Consider the following 17,545-nt stretch of genomic DNA (forward strand, 5'->3'; position numbering starts at 1 on the left):
GCTGTTTGTAGTAGCTTACCCGTACACCTATTTTTTGATTCATTATTAAACCTACTCCTGCATTACCCCTATTTGATTTTGTATTTATAACCCTGTACTCACCTGACCAGAAGTGTTGTTCCTCTTGCCACCGAACTTCACTAATTCCCACTATATCTAACTTTAACCTATCCATTTCCCTGTTTAATTTTCTTACCTACCTGCCCGAGTAAGGGATCTGACATTCCACGCTCCGGTCCGTAGAACGCCAGTTTTCTTTCTCCTGATAACAACATCCTCTTGAGTAGCCCCGCCCGGAGATCCGAATGGGGGACTATTTTACCTCCGGAATATTTTACCCAAGAGGACGCCACAATTATTTAACCATACAGTAAAGCTGCATGCCCTCGGGAAAAATTACGGCTGTAGTTTCCCCTTGCTTTCAGCCGCTCGCAGTACCAGCACAGCAAGGCCGCTTTGGTTAGTGTTACAAGGCCAGATCAGTCAATCATCCGGACTGTTGCCCTGCAACTATTGAAAAGGCTGCTGCCCTTTTTCAGGAACCACAAGTTTGTCTGCCCTCCGTTGTGGTTGCACCTACGATCCGGCCATCTGTATCACTGAGGCACGCAATCCTTCCCACCAACGGCAAGGTCCATGGTTCATGGGGGTAGGACAGTTAGTAGTTAAGAAGTATTAAATAATAACATCTACCTTACGAGGTTCTTTGACTGCATGAACAGCGATAAAGTAGTAATCGATACACATTTTTTCTTTCAACATTTTGCAGGGGGTGTCCGCGTCAGCGAGAAGAATTTTTATGAAAGTGTAAAGTTAGTTGCAAGTCGCTAAGCGCTCTCATTTTCAAATATTGGATGAATAACTCTATTTTACCCTCATCCACACCCATTCGTCAGGCAGGTGGTTATTATCCCCATAGCGATTGTTCTGTGACACTGAGGTATATGCATAACAAGTGTGGTTGAAATCGGCTAATTGGTTTAGTAGGAGATATGGAAAACACACACACACACACACACACACACATACACACAAGCGCGCGCACACACATACACGCATAAGTACACACGAACACAGCCGTTTTATAATACGTTTGGATTTAGCAGTCAATCAGCCACATAAGATTTTTTTTTTTTTTGATGACGCTGCCATTTACCGTCTCGTAAAGCCGTCAGATGATCAAAATCATTTGCAAAATAATTTAGACAAGGCACATGTATGGCGCTAAAAGTGGCATTCGAATCCTACACAATGAAAATCTGAGGTCATCCTCATGACTACTAAAATAATTTTTTTTTAATTTGGATTTTGCTATAGATCACACATTAGCTTGTGAATTTAACTAAGAACCTAGGAATAAGAGTTAAGAACAATTTAAAATCGAATGGTCACTTGGATAATGTTGTGGGGACTACGTTTTATTGACCTAAGATTCAACAAATCCACTATAAGAGATTCCCTACGCTTCACTTGTCCGTCCTCTGCTAGAGTTTGACTATGCGGTATGGTATCCTTACCAGATAGGACTGACTGAGGATATCGAAACAGTTCAAAGAAAGGCAGCTCGTTTTGTTGTGTCGCGACACAAAGGAGAGAGTGTCAAGGACATGATGAGCGAATTGGGGTGCCAGTCATTAGAACAAAAGCGTTATTCGTTATGGCGAGATGTTTTCAATAAATGTCAATTTCTAGCATTCTCCTACTAAAGGTAAAATATTTTGTTCCAGTGGTCGCACGGAAAGGTTTGGGTTCCTTTATCCCTCGCGCTGTTCGAGAGCGAAACGGTAAAGAAGTGGTGTCAAAGTATCTGTATTTATTGTAGAACCCCTTCATCTCTACCGCATTATTTTATTTGATATGCTACGGTCGCAGGTTCGAATCCTGCCTCGGGCATGGTTGTGTGTGATGTCCTTAGGTTAGTTAGGTTTAAGTAGTTCTAAGTTCTAGGGGACTGATGACCACAGCAGTTGAGTCCCATAGTGCTCAGAGCCATTTGAACCATTGTTTTATTTGATAAGCTCTTATTTTTCAGATGAATGTGACAAAACTACCGATTGCTTATGGTGTCGTGTCGTTTAAGTACCGTAATCCCAAAAATTAGAACGTGCAGACTTATTTGTACGAAATCCGAACAAACCACAATTTGCCATCACAATTGTGATGTGTTTTTCCCGAGCCAAACTTTATTCATCCATTCCGTATTATTTCCACGTTTTAAATATTTTTCTCAGTTTTGTATCTGCCAAGTAGAAAAGATATATTACAAGATGCTTTATAGGGATTACGGTCTCAGTTGTAACTTGGTTTAGCTTAAGTTAAAGCTATGGCAATTATTCCGTTGTGCAATGACAAAGTTCCTTACCATTACGAAGTCGAAAATGAAGTTAGTCAAATTGCGTTTCTTCATTTACGGGCCAGAATTCAAACAAAGGGGGATGTTCAAAGCACTGAAAACGGGGCTATACTCTCTTATGGACTCACTGTTTAATATTAGTGACAAGCATCAACTGAAGCAGAACAATACAATAATGAAGAAGTTGCCAGCCTCAAACAGCTTCAGAACAGGACGACTATTTACTAACATGTGACAAAAGCCACGGGATACCTTCTAATATCGTGACGGACGTCCTTTCGCCCGGTGTGGTGTAGCATCTCGACGTACATGGGCTCAACAACTATTGAAAGTCCCCTGCAGAAATATTAACCCATGCTGCCCCTACAGCTGTCCATTATTGGAGAAGTGTTGGCAATGAGGATTTTGTGCACAAACTGACCTTTCAATTATGACCCATGCAGGGCGATCTGGGTGGCCAAATCATTCGCTCAAATTGTCCAGAATGTTATTCAAAACAATCGCTAATTATTGTGATCCGGAGACATAGCGCATTGTCATCCTAAACTTGCAACGTTTTTTGGGAACATGAAGTCCACGAATGGCTGCAAATGGTCTCGTAGTAGTCAAATATCACTGTTTCCAGTCAATCATCGGTTCATTTAGACCATTCACTGTAAGCGCAGCCCACACCATTATGGAGCCACCTCCATCTTGCACAGTGCCTCGTTGACGCCTTGGGTCCATGCGCCGCACTCGAACCCTACCATTACCTCTTAACAACTTAAATCGGGACTCATTTGCCCTGGTCACTGTTTTCCAGTTGTCTTCGGTCCAACCGGTATGGTCATGAACCCAGGAAACGTGCTGCAGGCGAAATCGTGTGTAGTAAAGGCACTCGTCTCAACCGTCTGCTGCCATAGCCTATTATCGCCAAATTTCGCCGCACTGGCCTAACGGAGACTTTCAGTGTACTATGGCGTTCGCTGTGTTATTCAGTGGTTTGGTATTTAACTAATTCGTAAATGAAAATGATAATCTTATCTTATTACAGTGAGTAATTACTAAATAATTTTTCTCCCAGCTAAAGATTTGGTCAAGTTGCTAAAGAACTCCAAGTTAACGTTGTGTTAAAATGTTGTCTGTAAGTGGTGTAAGTGTCACTAAATCACAGTTCATACTACAGATTCTATACAACTATTGATTGTGATGGAAACACTTATCTTCAGCAAAATGATCATTAAAACTACCGAATATCAGCGGCGTACAACACGGACGTATGTTACCTGAAACAATATTCTTCGCAACTCGTGCGGAATTAATTTTGCCTCCATATATCAGCAAGAAAAGTTTGTTATATGAATCGTGCTATGACCACGGTTTTTTAAAGAACCGATCTGATTCGAATTACTTTCGTTAAAATTAGTTCGGGACCACCGGTGCACATTTATTTTTACCCATTTTTATTGCCTTCGGCATTTATGTCTGCAAAGTTGCGTAATTTGAATTTGCCGCTGAGATAATTGTTAAAATTTTCTTTTAACAGGATAAGTATTTGAAATGCGTATTAAACTTTGCTTTCATATTGTGCACTATTTAGACTAATTTTCATCAAGTAAACCTTTGATACTTTCGTAAGAAACACAGATAAAAACGCGACACAAATCGCTATCATCAATGGCTGCGCTCCTTGCAAACGGAAAGAAATAATTAACACAGATAATGCTTATTGAGAGACGAATTAAAGTTACAGATAATTATTCACTCATATTTATAATAATAATAAACCCTATTCTCAAGTAATAATTAACAAATAACTACAATTTCTTAACAGACCTCAGTTTGATATACGTCTCGGGTCCGCAACCTAGGAAAGCCAACCAACAAAAGGGTAAGAACAAAGGAAGACAAACGCAGATCATAAAAACAATTTACAATTATCATTGTATGATACACATCGATATGTCCAATTACATCACAAAATATTATATAAATAATTAACATTTATCATCGTTTTGTTTCACTGTTTTTTCATACGTCGGATAGATAATGTTTATAACTGTTAGCGGCATAATTTCCTCTCGTCGCACTTATAGCTAAAATTTATCTCGTGGATGTTACAGTACGTCCCACATTGATTTCTGCGATTATTTCAAGCAATGTTACTTGTCTGTTAGCACAGAAAACCCTGCGCAAACGCCACTGCTCTAGGTCGTTAAGTGAAGGTCGTCGGCCACAGCGTTGTCCGTGGTGAAATTTGCTACTCCCGGCCCGCTCTTGACTCTGTGGATCTTGGAATATTGAAATCTCTAACGATTTCCGAAATGGAATGTCCCATGCACCTAGCTCCGACTTCCATTCCCCCATCAAATTTTGTTAATTACTTTCGTGCGACCGTAATCGCTTCGGAAAAATTTTCATTTGAATCACATGGGTAAAAATGACAGGTCCGCCACTACCAGTTTATACCTTGTACACGTTGTAATACCGTCATCCGCATACGTGCATATCTCTATCCCATGACTTTTGTCAACTCAATGTATTTCGCCAATTGTAAAAAATCGAGAGAGTTACAGCGACTTCTCAGACTCTGCGTATATACCACTTCATCTACATCTATATGTATACTCCGCAGGCCAACCAATGGTGAGTGGCGGAGGGCACTTTCCGTGTCACTGTCATTACCTCACTTTCCTATTCCAGTCGTGTATGGTTCGCGGGAAGAACGATTGCCGGAAAGCCTCCGTGCGTGCTCGAATCTCTCTAATTTTACATTCGTGGTCTCCTCGGGAGGTATATGTAGGGGGAAGCAATATATTCGATACCTCATCCAGAAACGCACCCTCTCGAAACCCGGACAGCAAGCTACACCGCGATGCAGAGCGCCTCTCTTGCCGAGTCTGCCACTTAGTTTGTTGAACATCTCCGTAACGCCATCACACTAACCAAATAACACTGTGACGAAACGCACCGATCTTCTTTGGATCTTCTCTATCTCCTCTGTCAACCCGACCTGTTACGGATCACACACTGATGAGCAATACACAAGTTTATGGACTACATTTTCTAAGGACTCTCCCAGTGAATCTCAACCTGGTACCCGCCTTACCAACAATTAATTTTATATGATCATTCCACTTCAAATCGTTCCGCACGCATATTCCCAGATATTTTACAGAAGTAACTGCTACCAGTGTTTTTTTCCACTATCATATAATCATACAATAAAGGATCATTCTTTCTAAGTATTCGCAATACATTACAATTGTCTATGTTAAGGGTCAGTTGCCAGTCCCTGCACCAAGTGCCTATCCGCTGCAGATCTTCCTGCATCTCGCTGCAATTTTCTAATGATGCAACTTCTCTGTATACTACAGCATCATCCGCGAAAAGCCGCATGGAACTTCCGTCACAATCTACTAGGTCATTTATATATATTGTGGAAAGCAATGGTCCCACAACACTTACCTGTGGCACGCCAGAAGTTACTTTAACGTCTGTAGACGTCTCTCCATTGAGAACAAGATGCTGTGTTCAGTTTGCAAAAAACTCTTCAATCCAGCCACACAGCTGGTCTGATATTCCGTAGGCTCTTCCTTTATCAGGTGACAGTGCGGAACTGTATCGAACGCCTTCCGGAAGTCAAGGAAAATGGCATCTACCTGGGAGCGTGTATCTAATATTCTCTGGGTCTCATGAAACAAATAAAGCGAGTTGGGTCTCACACGATCGCTGTTTACGGAATCCATGTTGATTCCTACAGAGTAGATTCTGGACTTCCAGAAATGTCATGATACGCGAGCAATAAACATGTTCTAAAATTCTACAACAGATCGACGTCACAGATGTAGGCCTATAGTTTTGCGCATCTGCTCGACGACCCTTCTTGAAAACTGGGACTACCTTTTCCAATCATTTGGAACCTTCCGTTCTTGCGGGCCGGTGTGGCCGAGCGGTTCTAGGCGGTAAAGTCTGGAACGCGCGACCGCTACGGTCGAAGGTTCGAATCCTGCCTCGGGCATGGATGTGTGTGATGTCCTTAGGTTAATGAGATTTAAGTAGTTCTAAGTTCTAGGGGACTGATGACCACAGATGTTACGTTCCATAGTGCTCAGAGCCTTCCCTTCCTCTAGAGACTTGCGGTACATGGTTGTTAGAAGGGGGGCCAGTTCTTTGACGTACTCTGTGTAGAATCGAATTGGTATCCGATGAGGGACATGAAAGGGGAGCAGTGGTTGGGAAGGGAGTGAGACAGGGTTGTAGCCTCTACCCGATGCCATTCAATCTGTGTATTGAGCAAACAGTAAAGGGGAATAAAAGATAAGTTCGGAGTAGGTATTAAAATTCATGGAGAGAAATAAAAACTTCGAGGTTCGCCGATGACATTGTAATTCCGTCAGAGACAGGAAAGCACTTGCAAGAGCAGTTGAACGGAATGGACAGTGTCTTGAAAGGAGGGTATAAGATGAGCATCAACAAAAGCAAAACAAGGATAACGGAATGTAGTCGAATTAAGTCGGGTGATGCTGAGGGAATTAAACTAGGAAATGAGACACTTAAAGTAGTAAAGGAGTTTTGCCATTTGGGGAGGAAAATAACTGATGATGGTCGAAGTAGAGAGGATATTAAATGTAGACTGGCAATGGCAAGGAAAGCGTTTCTGAAGAAGAGATATTTTTTTAACATCGAGTACAGATTTCTGTGTCAGGAAGTCGTTTCTGAAAGCATTTGTATGGAGTGTAGCCATGTATGGTAGTGAAACATGGACGATAAATAGTTTAGACAAGAAGAGAATAGAAGCTTTCGAAATGCGGTGCTACAGATGAATGCTGAAGATTAGATGGGTAGACCACATAACTAATGAGGAGGTATTGAATAGAATTGGGGAGAAGAGGAGTTTGTGGCACAACTTGACCAGAAGAAGGGATCGGTTGGTAGGACATGTTCTGAGGCATCAAGGGATCACCAATTTAGTACTGGAGGGCAGCGTGGAGGGTAAAAATCGTAGAGGGAGACCAAGAGACGAATACACTAAGCAGATTCAGAAGGATGTATGCTGCAGTAGGTTCTGGGAGATGAAGAAGCTTGCACAGGATAGAGTAGCATGGAGAGCTGCATCAAACCAGTCTCAGGACTGGAGACCACAACAACAACAACATCCCGTCAGGTCCTGTGGACTTTCCTCTGTTGAGTGATTTCAGTTTCTTTTCTATTGCTTGGACACTTATTTCGATCTTGGCCATTTTTTCGTTCGTGCGGGGATTTAGAGAAAGAGCTTCCAGAAGATACTGGTAATAATGTGACTCGGCAGTGCATGTTCTCCTCACGGACTGGCTATATTTAATGTACCGCCTAAACTAGTACCCGTGGATGTAAGGTGTTGGCTTTGTTTGGTTCGGCAGACGGTGCGGCTGCAGTGCTGGCTGTGGTGCTGGGTGCTGGTGGCGGCCGCAGCAGCAGCTGGCGGCGCAGGCGCCGGGGCGGCGCCGCCCTGCCCGCCCTGCGGCCGCTGCCACTGCTGCGAGGTGCCTGCAGGTTGGCCGCCCACGCTGGGGCGGGAAGCGTTCGACCAGCCGTCCCTCATCCTCAACTGCACGCGCGGTACCGGCCGCACCAAAGTCGGCGGGGTACGTACCCACTGCCACGGAATAAATAAGCTTTTGAAAGGTATTACCACTGAAATGGAAGCTAACCTGGTTGGAATTTAAATAAATAACTCTATGCACAGCAAATTTCATACACTGAAGCAAAAAATCGCAAAATCAGAACATAATGAATTCAGAGTAGTAGACTAATTGCTACACCACGAACATGACGTGCTACAGACGCCAAATTTAACCGACAGGAAGAACATGCTGTGATATGAAAATGATTAGCTTTTCAGAGCATTCACACCGACGGTGGTGACACCTACAACGTGCTGACATGAGGAAAGTTTCCAACCGATTTCTCATACACAAACAGCAGTTGACCAGCGTTGCCTGGTGAAACGTTGTTGTGATGCCTCGTGTAAGGAGGAGAAATGCGTACGTTCGCGACTTAAAGAAAAAGGTCGGATTGTGGCCTATCGCGATTGCGTTTTATCGTATTGCGACGTTGCTTCTTGCGTTGGTCGAGATCCAATGACTGTTAGCCGAATATGGAATCGGTGGGTTCAGGAGGGTTATACCGAACGTCGTGCTGGGTCCCACCGGCCTCGTATCACTAACAGTCGAGATGAGAGGCGTCTTATCCTCATGGCTGTAACAGATCGTGCAGCCATGTCTCGATCCCTGAGTGAACAGATGGGGACGTTTGCAAGACAACAACCACCTGCACGAACAGTTCGACGACGTTTGCAGTAGCATGGACTATCAGCTCGGAGACCATGGCTGCGGTTACCCTTGTCGCTGCATCACAGACAGGAGTGCCTGCGATGTTGTACTCAACGACGAACTTGGGTGCACGTCATTTTTTCGGATGAATCCAGGTTCTGTTTATAGCATCATGATGGTCGCATCCGCGTTTGGCGACATCGCTGTGAACGCACATTGGAAGCGTGTATTCGTCATCGCCATACTGTCGATCACCCGACGTTATGGTATGGGGTACCATTGGTTACACGTCTCTGTCACCTCTTGTTCGCATTGACGACACTTTAAACAGTGGACGTTACATTTCAGATGTGTTACGATCCGTGGCTCTACCCTTCATTCGCTCCCTGAGAAACCCTTCATTTCACCAGGATAATGTACCACCACATGTTGCATGTCTTGTACGGGACTTTCTGGATACAGAAAAAGTTCGACTGCTGCCCTGGCCAGCACATTCTCCAGATCTCTCACCAACTGAAAACGTCTTCTCAATGGTGGCGGAGCAACTGGCTCGTCACAATACGCCAGTCACTACTCTTGATGAACTGTGGTATCGTGTTGAAGCTGCATGGGCAGCTGTACCTGTACACGCCATCCAAGCTCTGTTTGACTCAATGCTCAGGCGTATCAAGGCCGTTATTACGACAGGAGGTGGTTGTTCTGGGTACTGATTTCTCAGGATCTATGCACCCAAACGGAGTGAAAATGTAATCATATATCAGTTCTTGTATAATATATTTGTCCAATGAATACGCGTTTATTATCTGTATTTTTGTTGGTGTAGCAATTTTAATGGCCATTAGTGTAACATTTCTGGTATACATTTGTCTAGGCGACTAATGTACGTGATGAACACTGCAAGATCACAGGTCAACGTAAGAGCAAGATAAACCGCTGCAAATATAAAATACTGGTGCATTAATAACAGGTGTAACGGCCAGAATGTTGAATGCAAGCATGCAAACGTGCATGCGTTGTGTTTTACAGCTGCTGGATGTCACTTTGTGGGCTGTAGTTCCATGCTGTTTCGTTTGGTCGGTCAACAAGTGGACGATTAATGCTATTTGTGGATGACATTGGAGTTGCCGTCAGATGATGTCCCATGTGTGCTCGATTGGAGAGAGATCTGGTGGTCGTGCAAACAAAGGCAACATTTCGCCTCTCTGTAGAGTATTTGGCCTCTAACAGTGGTCTCTGAGCGAGCGTTATCCTGTTGGAAAACACTCCCTGAACGGCAGTACGACAGGTTGAATCACCAGACTGACGTACACATTTGCAGAAAGGCTCCGTGGGATAACCCCGAGAGTGCTCCTGCTGACATACGAAATCGCACCCAGACCATAACTCCAGTGTATCTAGCGTGGCCGCGTGGTCTGTGCGCCATGTCACGGATTACGCGGCCCCTCCGGCCAGAGGTTCGAGTCCTCCCTCGGGCATGGGTGTGTGCGTTGTTCTCACCCTAAGTTAAAGTAGTGTTTAAGTCTAGGGACCGATGACCTCAGCAGTTTGGTCGCTTAGGAATTCACACATATTTGAACATTTATCTACACTCCTGGAAATGGAAAAAAGAACACATTGACACCGGTGTGTCAGACCCACCATACTTGCTCCGGACACTGCGAGAGGGCTGTACAAGCAATGATCACACGCACGGCACAAGGGACACACCAGGAACCGCAGTGTTGGCCGTCGAATGGCGCTAGCTGCGCGGCATTTGTGCACCGCCGCCGTCAGTGTCAGCCAGTTTGCCGTGGCATACGGAGCTCCATCGCAGTCTTTAACACTGGTAGCATGCCGCGACAGCGTGGACGTGAACCGTATGCGCAGTTGACGGACTTTGAGCGAGGGCGTATAGTGGGCATGCGGGAGGCCGGGTGGACGTACCGCCGAATTGCTCAACACGTGGGGCGTGAGGTCTCCACAGTACATCGATGTTGTCGCCAGTGGTCGGCGGAAGGTGCACGTGCCCGTCGACCTGGGACCGGACCGCAGCGATGCACGGATGCACGCCAAGACCGTAGGATCCTACGCAGTGCCGTAGGGGACCGCACCGCCACTTCCCAGCAAATTAGGGACACTGTTGCTCCTGGGGTATAGGCGAGGACCATTCGCAACCGTCTCCATGAAGCTGGGCTACGGTCCCGCACACCGTTAGGCCGTCTTCCGCTCACGCCCCAACATCGTGCAGCCCGCCTCCAGTGGTGTCGCGACAGGCGTGAATGGAGGGACGAATGGAGACGTGTCGTCTTCATCGATGAGAGTCGCTTCTGCCTTGGTGCCAATGATGGTCGTATGCGTGTTTGGCGCCGTGCAGGTGAGCGCCACAATCAGGACTGCATACGACCGAGGCACACACGGCCAACACCCGGCATCATGGTGTGGGGAGCGATCTCCTACACTGGCCGTACACCTCTGGTGATCGTCGAGGTGACACTGGATAGTGCACGGTACATCCAAACCGTCATCGAACCCATCGTTCTACCATTCCTAGACCGGCAAAGGAACTTGCTGTTCCAACAGGACAATGCACGTCCGAATGTATCCCGTGCCACCCAAAGTGCTCTAGAAGGTGTAAGTCAACTACCCTGGCCAGCAAGATCTCCGGATCTGTCCCCCATTGAGCATGTTTGGGACTGGATGAAGCGTCGTCTCACGCGGTCTGCACGTCCAGCACGAACGCTGGTCCAACTGAGGCGCCAGGTGGAAATGGCATGGCAAGCCGTTCCACAGGACTACATCCAGCATCTCTACGATCGTCTCCATGGGAGAATAGCAGCCTGCATTGCTGCGAAAGGTGGATATACACTGTACTAGTGCCGACATTGTGCATGCTCTGTTGCCTGTGTCTATGTGCCTGTGGTTCTGTCTGTGTGATCATGTGATGTATCTAACCCCAGGAATGTGTCAATAAAGTTTCCCCTTCCTGGGACAATGAATTCACGGTGTTCTTATTTCAATTTCCAGGAGTGTAGAACGCAGACAAGTCGGTTGTAGATCCTCAATTGTCCTCCTTTGAACCAACGCACAGCCATCCCTGTCACGGAGGCAGAACACCGAGGCATAACCACCTCTATCAGAGAACACAACCGACTGTCAGCTCTGCCTGCAATGAACTCTCACTTGACACTACTCAGGTTGCAAATGCCGAGGGTTTGGGGCCAGCGCAATGACAGCAACAGGGCGTCTTACTCGGAGCTGTCCTTGTAGTAACCGATTTGTTATACACTACTGGCCATTAAAATTGCTGCACCAAGAAAAAATGCAGATGATAAACGGGTATTCATTGGACATATATATTATACTATAACTGACATGTGATTACATTTTCACACAATTTCGGTGCATACATCCTGAGAAATCAGTACCCAGAACAACCACCTCTGGCCGTAATAACGGCCTTGATACGCCTGGGCATTGAGTACAACAGAGCCTGGATGGCGTGTACAGGTACAGGTGCTCATGCTGCTTCAACACGATACCACAGTTCATCAAGAGTAGTGACTGGCGTATTGTGACGAACCAGTTGCTCGGCCACCATTGACCAGACTTTTTCAATTGGTGAGAGATCTGGAGAATATGCTGGCCAGGGCACCAGCTGAACATTTTCTGAATCCAGAAAGGCCCGTACAGGACCTACAACATGAGGTCGTGCATTGCCCTGATGAAATGTAGGGTTTCGCAGGGATCGAATGGAGGGTAGAGCCATGGGTTGTAACACATCTGAAATGTAACATCCACTGTTCAAAGCGCTGTCAATGCGAACAAGAGGTGACCGAGATGTGTAACCAATGACACCCCATACCATCACGCCAGGTGATACACCAGTATGGCGATGACGAATACACGCTTCCAATGTGTGTTCACCGCGATGTCGCCAAACACGGATGCGACCATCATGATGGTGCAAACAGAACCTGGATTCGTCTGAAAAAATGACGTTTTGCCATTTGTGCACCCAGGTTGGGCGTTCAGTGCACCATAGTAGGCGCTCCTGTCTGTGATGCAGCGTCAAGGGTAACCACAGCTTTGGTCTCCGAGCTGATAGTCCATGCTGCTGTAAACGTCGTCGAACTGTTCTTGCAGATGATTGTCGTCTTGCAAACGTCCCCATCTGTTGACTCAGGGATCGAGACATGGCTGCACGATCCGTTACAGCCATGCGGATAAGACGCCTCTCATCTCGACTGCTAGTGATACGAGTCCGTTGGGACCTAGCACGACGTTCCGTATTACCCTCCTGAACCCACCGATTCCATATTCGGCTAACAGTCATTGGATCTCGACCAACGCAAGAAGCAACGTCGCAATACGATAAAACGCAATCGCGATAGGCCACAATCCGACCTTTTTCTTTAAGTCGCGAACGTACGCATTTCTCCTCCTTACACGAGGCATCACAACAACGTTTCACCAGGCAACGCTGGTCAACTGCTGTTTGTGTATGAGAAATGGGTTGGAAACTTTCCTCACGTCGTCGCGTTGTAGGTGTCGCCACCGGCGCCAACCTTGTGTAAATGCTCTGAAAAGCTAATCATTTTCATATCGCAGCATGTTCTTCCTGTCGGTTAAATTTCGCGTCTGTAGCACGTAATCTTCGTGGTGTAGCAATTTTAATGGCCAGTAGTGTAGTTCGTTGTGTCACTTTGGTGTCAACTGCTCCTCAGATAGCTGCCGCAGATGCAGTTCGATGCGCCAGAGCCAAACGCCGAACACGATGGTCTTCCCTGTCGGTAGTGCCAAGCGACCATCCAGAGCCCGGTCTTCTTGCGACCGCATATTCTCACAACCACCCCAACCAGCAGTCATGTACAGTGGCTACAGTCCTGCCATGTCCTTCTGCAGTATCGCAGAAGTAACACTCAGATCCTCGTAGCCCTATTCCATGACCTCGTTCAAACTCAAAGAGCTGTTGATAATAGTGTCTTTGTCGCCGTAAACGCATTTTTGGCTAATATCTACTCACCAAGTCCAATCTCAAACGTAACTAAGGCTCACGACCGTTACAGCGTGTATTTAAGATAAACGTGACTGTTATCATCTCATGCGACTGGCGCAAAATGTGAATAGACATCATCTTTCAGATGTAGAAGCACGATAACCAATTTTCGTTTATGTAGCACAACTCCTTGGCTTTGCGATTTCCTTCCAGCAGTGTAATTAAAATTGAATCTCGTCATTAAGTTTCTTAAAGTGACTTTAGGTAGCTTGGAAAAATATCAAAGATGCTTTTAGTTTAAGTCTGCAGCAGTCTTTGGTGCATTCATTGAATGGCAACGGTAATTTGAGCTGCAAATAATGTAATGAATAACGCAACTCGATGGAGACTGCCTTCTGCTGCTCGATGACCTCGCTTCTAAATACGTAGTGGCCCTATAACGCACATGGTTAGGTGGAATGCTATCTATAGATCACTCGAAAACTGTCGTTGTGCACTAACTATATACTCGTCTGCGAATTGCTAAGACACGTCCTTCGAAGAAAAATTTACTAAAAGGAGGAGATACCAATTCCGTGTTAGTTTCGTGGTGTCAAACCAGCGTCCACCGATTTCGAGGATGGATTTCACCCAGTCTTGAAATAAATAACAGTAATGACATTTTTCACAAGAAAGATGAATTACATTCTGAAAGTTCATCGAGCTCAGTTACAGATCCCCTTGTTTCTGTCAATATTATTGCCGTAGTATTATAGGAATACTGTCTAACTAGGCTGAATTCAAATATGGTGGCTTGCAACAGTACCACAACTAAACAAAAGACAGTATCTATTAAACACATACAGTAAGATTGTGCGTCACAGAACGCACAGCTCTCAGTCGCAGTCGATACGCAAAGACGGTTCGTCTTAATAAAATGTCCAAGAAAATGAAAACACTCAGTAAGTAGATAGTGTTAAATGTAACGATAGGATATTACAAGAAAAACAAGATATACACATCATATCTACATATCTGTACATCATTTGTCGAGGGCGCTGACACTAGGTTGGTACGAGCGGTAAATGCAACGTCAGGCCGTCACATTGTTGCGAAAGTAGCGCCTGAATGCTGTCCTTAATTCACCCCAAACATCGACAGTAGCAAAAACTTGTTTCCTTGCTACAGTTCCTTAACTGTGCCCGTTGCACTCAGTGATCTGTGAACAACTGTTTGGTGGGGCGGCACTATCACAAATATGTGGTTACACCCTAAGAAATAACAATATTTATTAAGAGCATATTACAAAATGGTTACTTAACTGTGGTACAGTTTGATGCGTGGTGCTTGATGTCCTAAGCCCACACGGTCCAGTCACATCAATGTGACAACCACTCAGAAGCCTGAGTAAACACCTTTTGCGTCACGGACGTCCAGGAATTGAGTCAGTGGACATCTGCGTTAGGTTTCTCGGGGCGAACTGGCCGATTAAGTTGCTCCCACACAATTTCCAATGGTTTTAAATACGAGGAGTTTGGTGGCCAGGGGAGTACGCTGAACTAATCCTGGTGCTCTTCAAACAGCAGACTGCGAGTTGTCTGACACGTTGGAGTGTCCTGCCGGTAAACATTATCATGCTGAGGAGGAAACAAACTGCATATTGGTGTCGGCATGTCTATAAGGACAGATGCGTACTTGTGTTGACCCATTTTGCCTTCCAGGGAACGCTACGAAATCCTTCCCCAGACCATAAGACACCCTCCTCCGTCCTGGAACCTGCCGACGATTGTTGCTGGGGCGTACAGCCCGACGGCCGTTTGTCCGATGAATCGTAAAATGTAATTCATCTGTAAAGGCTACTTGTCACCCATTAGTGGACTTCCAGTTGCCTTCGTCGCCAATAAACTGCAGGCAGCATGGGTGCGTGAAAGGTGCCTGCTACGGAGGTCCATACGCATCAACGTTCGCTGAAGTATTGTTGAGGAGAAACTGTTGGTAGCCCCTTGGTTCATCTTGGCGCTTAGTTGCTCAACAGCTGCACATCTTTGCAGCGGTCGTTCAGTCGAGTCATCTATAGCCCGTGGTGAACCACACCTGCCTCGATGCTGATTTTTGGTTAGCGTCGTTTTGCCATGAACGGCGGCTCGCTGTACAGTTTACAGGCAGCCGTTTCAGAAATAGTTCCATCCTTGGCCCGAAAACCAATGATCATGCCCTTTTGGATATCAGATAAATCCCTCCGTTTCGGCATTAGGACAACGACTGCATTCTTTTCCACGTCTCCCATCCACGCTTGATGCAGAGTGATTCAAGAAGAACGAACAGGTTTCAGTTGTATATTACAGACAAATCATGTCATTGGTAAGAGGAAGGTTCAAGGATTCGCGTTCGCTCAGATACTATACCGTGCACTCAACATGAGCACCGTGTGTTGCCCGAGAAGCATCGAAACGGTAGTCCACATCATTCCACACACGAATTAACCGGTCCTGTTTATTGAATTTACCGCTTCAACAATTCGATTACTCAGATCTTCAAGAGAAGCTACCATAGGAGGCACAAAAAAAAACGGTCTTTTTTATACCCCCAGAGAAAAAAATCGCAAGGTCTGAGGCCTAGGGGAGGCCAAACGAAATGAACAAGCTCTTGTTGTCCACTTCTTCCAATCCAGTGTTGTGGCATTGTATTGTTAAGATAACTGCTGCAGTAACTGCAACTTCTAAGGCTTCATACGTAGTCGTCGTTTCAAAACACGCTACACCGGTGGTAGTCACATTAATGTGACTGCACCGCGTAATTTAGGTATTTTGAGGGCCCTGAGATACGCTGCCACAAGACATCCACTTATTTTCTAGCTTTACCGTAAGTTGATTCCTCTCAGTGAGACAACTATGACAGCATTTTTAGATTTTTAAATGAAGTCGATAATTATATGAAGCACTGTAAATCTAATTTTTATTGCACTGTAAGCTGTCAGATAGGAAACTTGCAACTAGGACTGAGTTACTAGTTAACTGTTTTAGCCATTTGGCAATACAGAGATTTTCATCCCTTCATACCTAGTAAACCCAGCATCCTCTGCGTATTCTGTGTCAATCCACTGTATACAGATATGAAAGCAATTTCGGGAATGTCCCAGGCAGACTATTTAGGAGCTTTTAGTATAGACTATTTTTTATTTGTACACTTTGTAGGCTACTGAAAATCGCTTCATCACTTAACACCAGTAAATAACAAATCAGTGAATTTGAAAGAGATGTACAAGAATGTGATCGATCCATTCGGGAAATTTCTGCTCATGTGGGACGAAGTGTTTTGGCAGTGCAACGGGTGTGTGCAGAATGGTTCCCGGGAAGTCGTAGAAAACGACGAGATAGGCCAGGTCGCACCCCCCCCCCCCTCCCCCCCCCTGAGGTGAGAGACGTCTCATCCAAAAATGCCATTGCAAGACCGATCTACGTCCTCCTCGGCTCTGGGGCTCTGGCGCAACAGTGGAACACTGTAACACATCGTACGCCAACAGGTGTGACAGTCCGTCACCTTTTGATACGGCATGGGTTCCGTGCGCGTCGTACACTTCTCCGCCTACTTTTGACGAATGTGCAGTAACATGCTAGACAACAACGGTGTATGGAACGTGTCACTGGGACAGGAGTGGCATCATATAGTGTTTTCGGACGAATCCAGGTTCTGTTTGTTTGGAAATGATGGCCGCATTTTGATTCGCCGCAGTCAGGGGGAGCGGCATCACATTGACTGCATTCACACAAGACATACAGCGCCAGATCAAGGTGTAGGGTGCTATTAGATACAACCGCAAACCATACTTGGCGCATGTCCACGGCACTGTGTCCAGTATGATCTACGTGAATGACATGCTGCGACCCGTAGCCGTACTCTTTCTGCACAACACATCAGACGCCATTTTTCAGCATGACAATGCAC

General features: G+C 45.6%; 1 protein-coding gene across 4 annotated transcripts in view; it reads left to right on the plus strand.

Annotated features, from left to right (window-relative positions):
• The window catches only part of LOC126278480 (slit homolog 1 protein-like), a 187,769-nt gene that overhangs the window by 79,549 nt on the left and 90,675 nt on the right, over positions 1 to 17,545 (plus strand). For all 4 annotated transcript variants that reach the window (XM_049978631.1, XM_049978632.1, XM_049978630.1 and 1 more), the window contains exon 2: positions 7,735 to 7,959. In XM_049978631.1, the coding sequence (XP_049834588.1) occupies positions 7,735 to 7,959 (225 nt within the window). The remainder of the gene's footprint in view (positions 1 to 7,734; positions 7,960 to 17,545) is intronic.

Source organism: Schistocerca gregaria, chromosome 6 (assembly GCF_023897955.1).
Source record: "Schistocerca gregaria isolate iqSchGreg1 chromosome 6, iqSchGreg1.2, whole genome shotgun sequence".
NCBI lineage: Eukaryota > Metazoa > Arthropoda > Insecta > Orthoptera > Acrididae > Schistocerca > Schistocerca gregaria.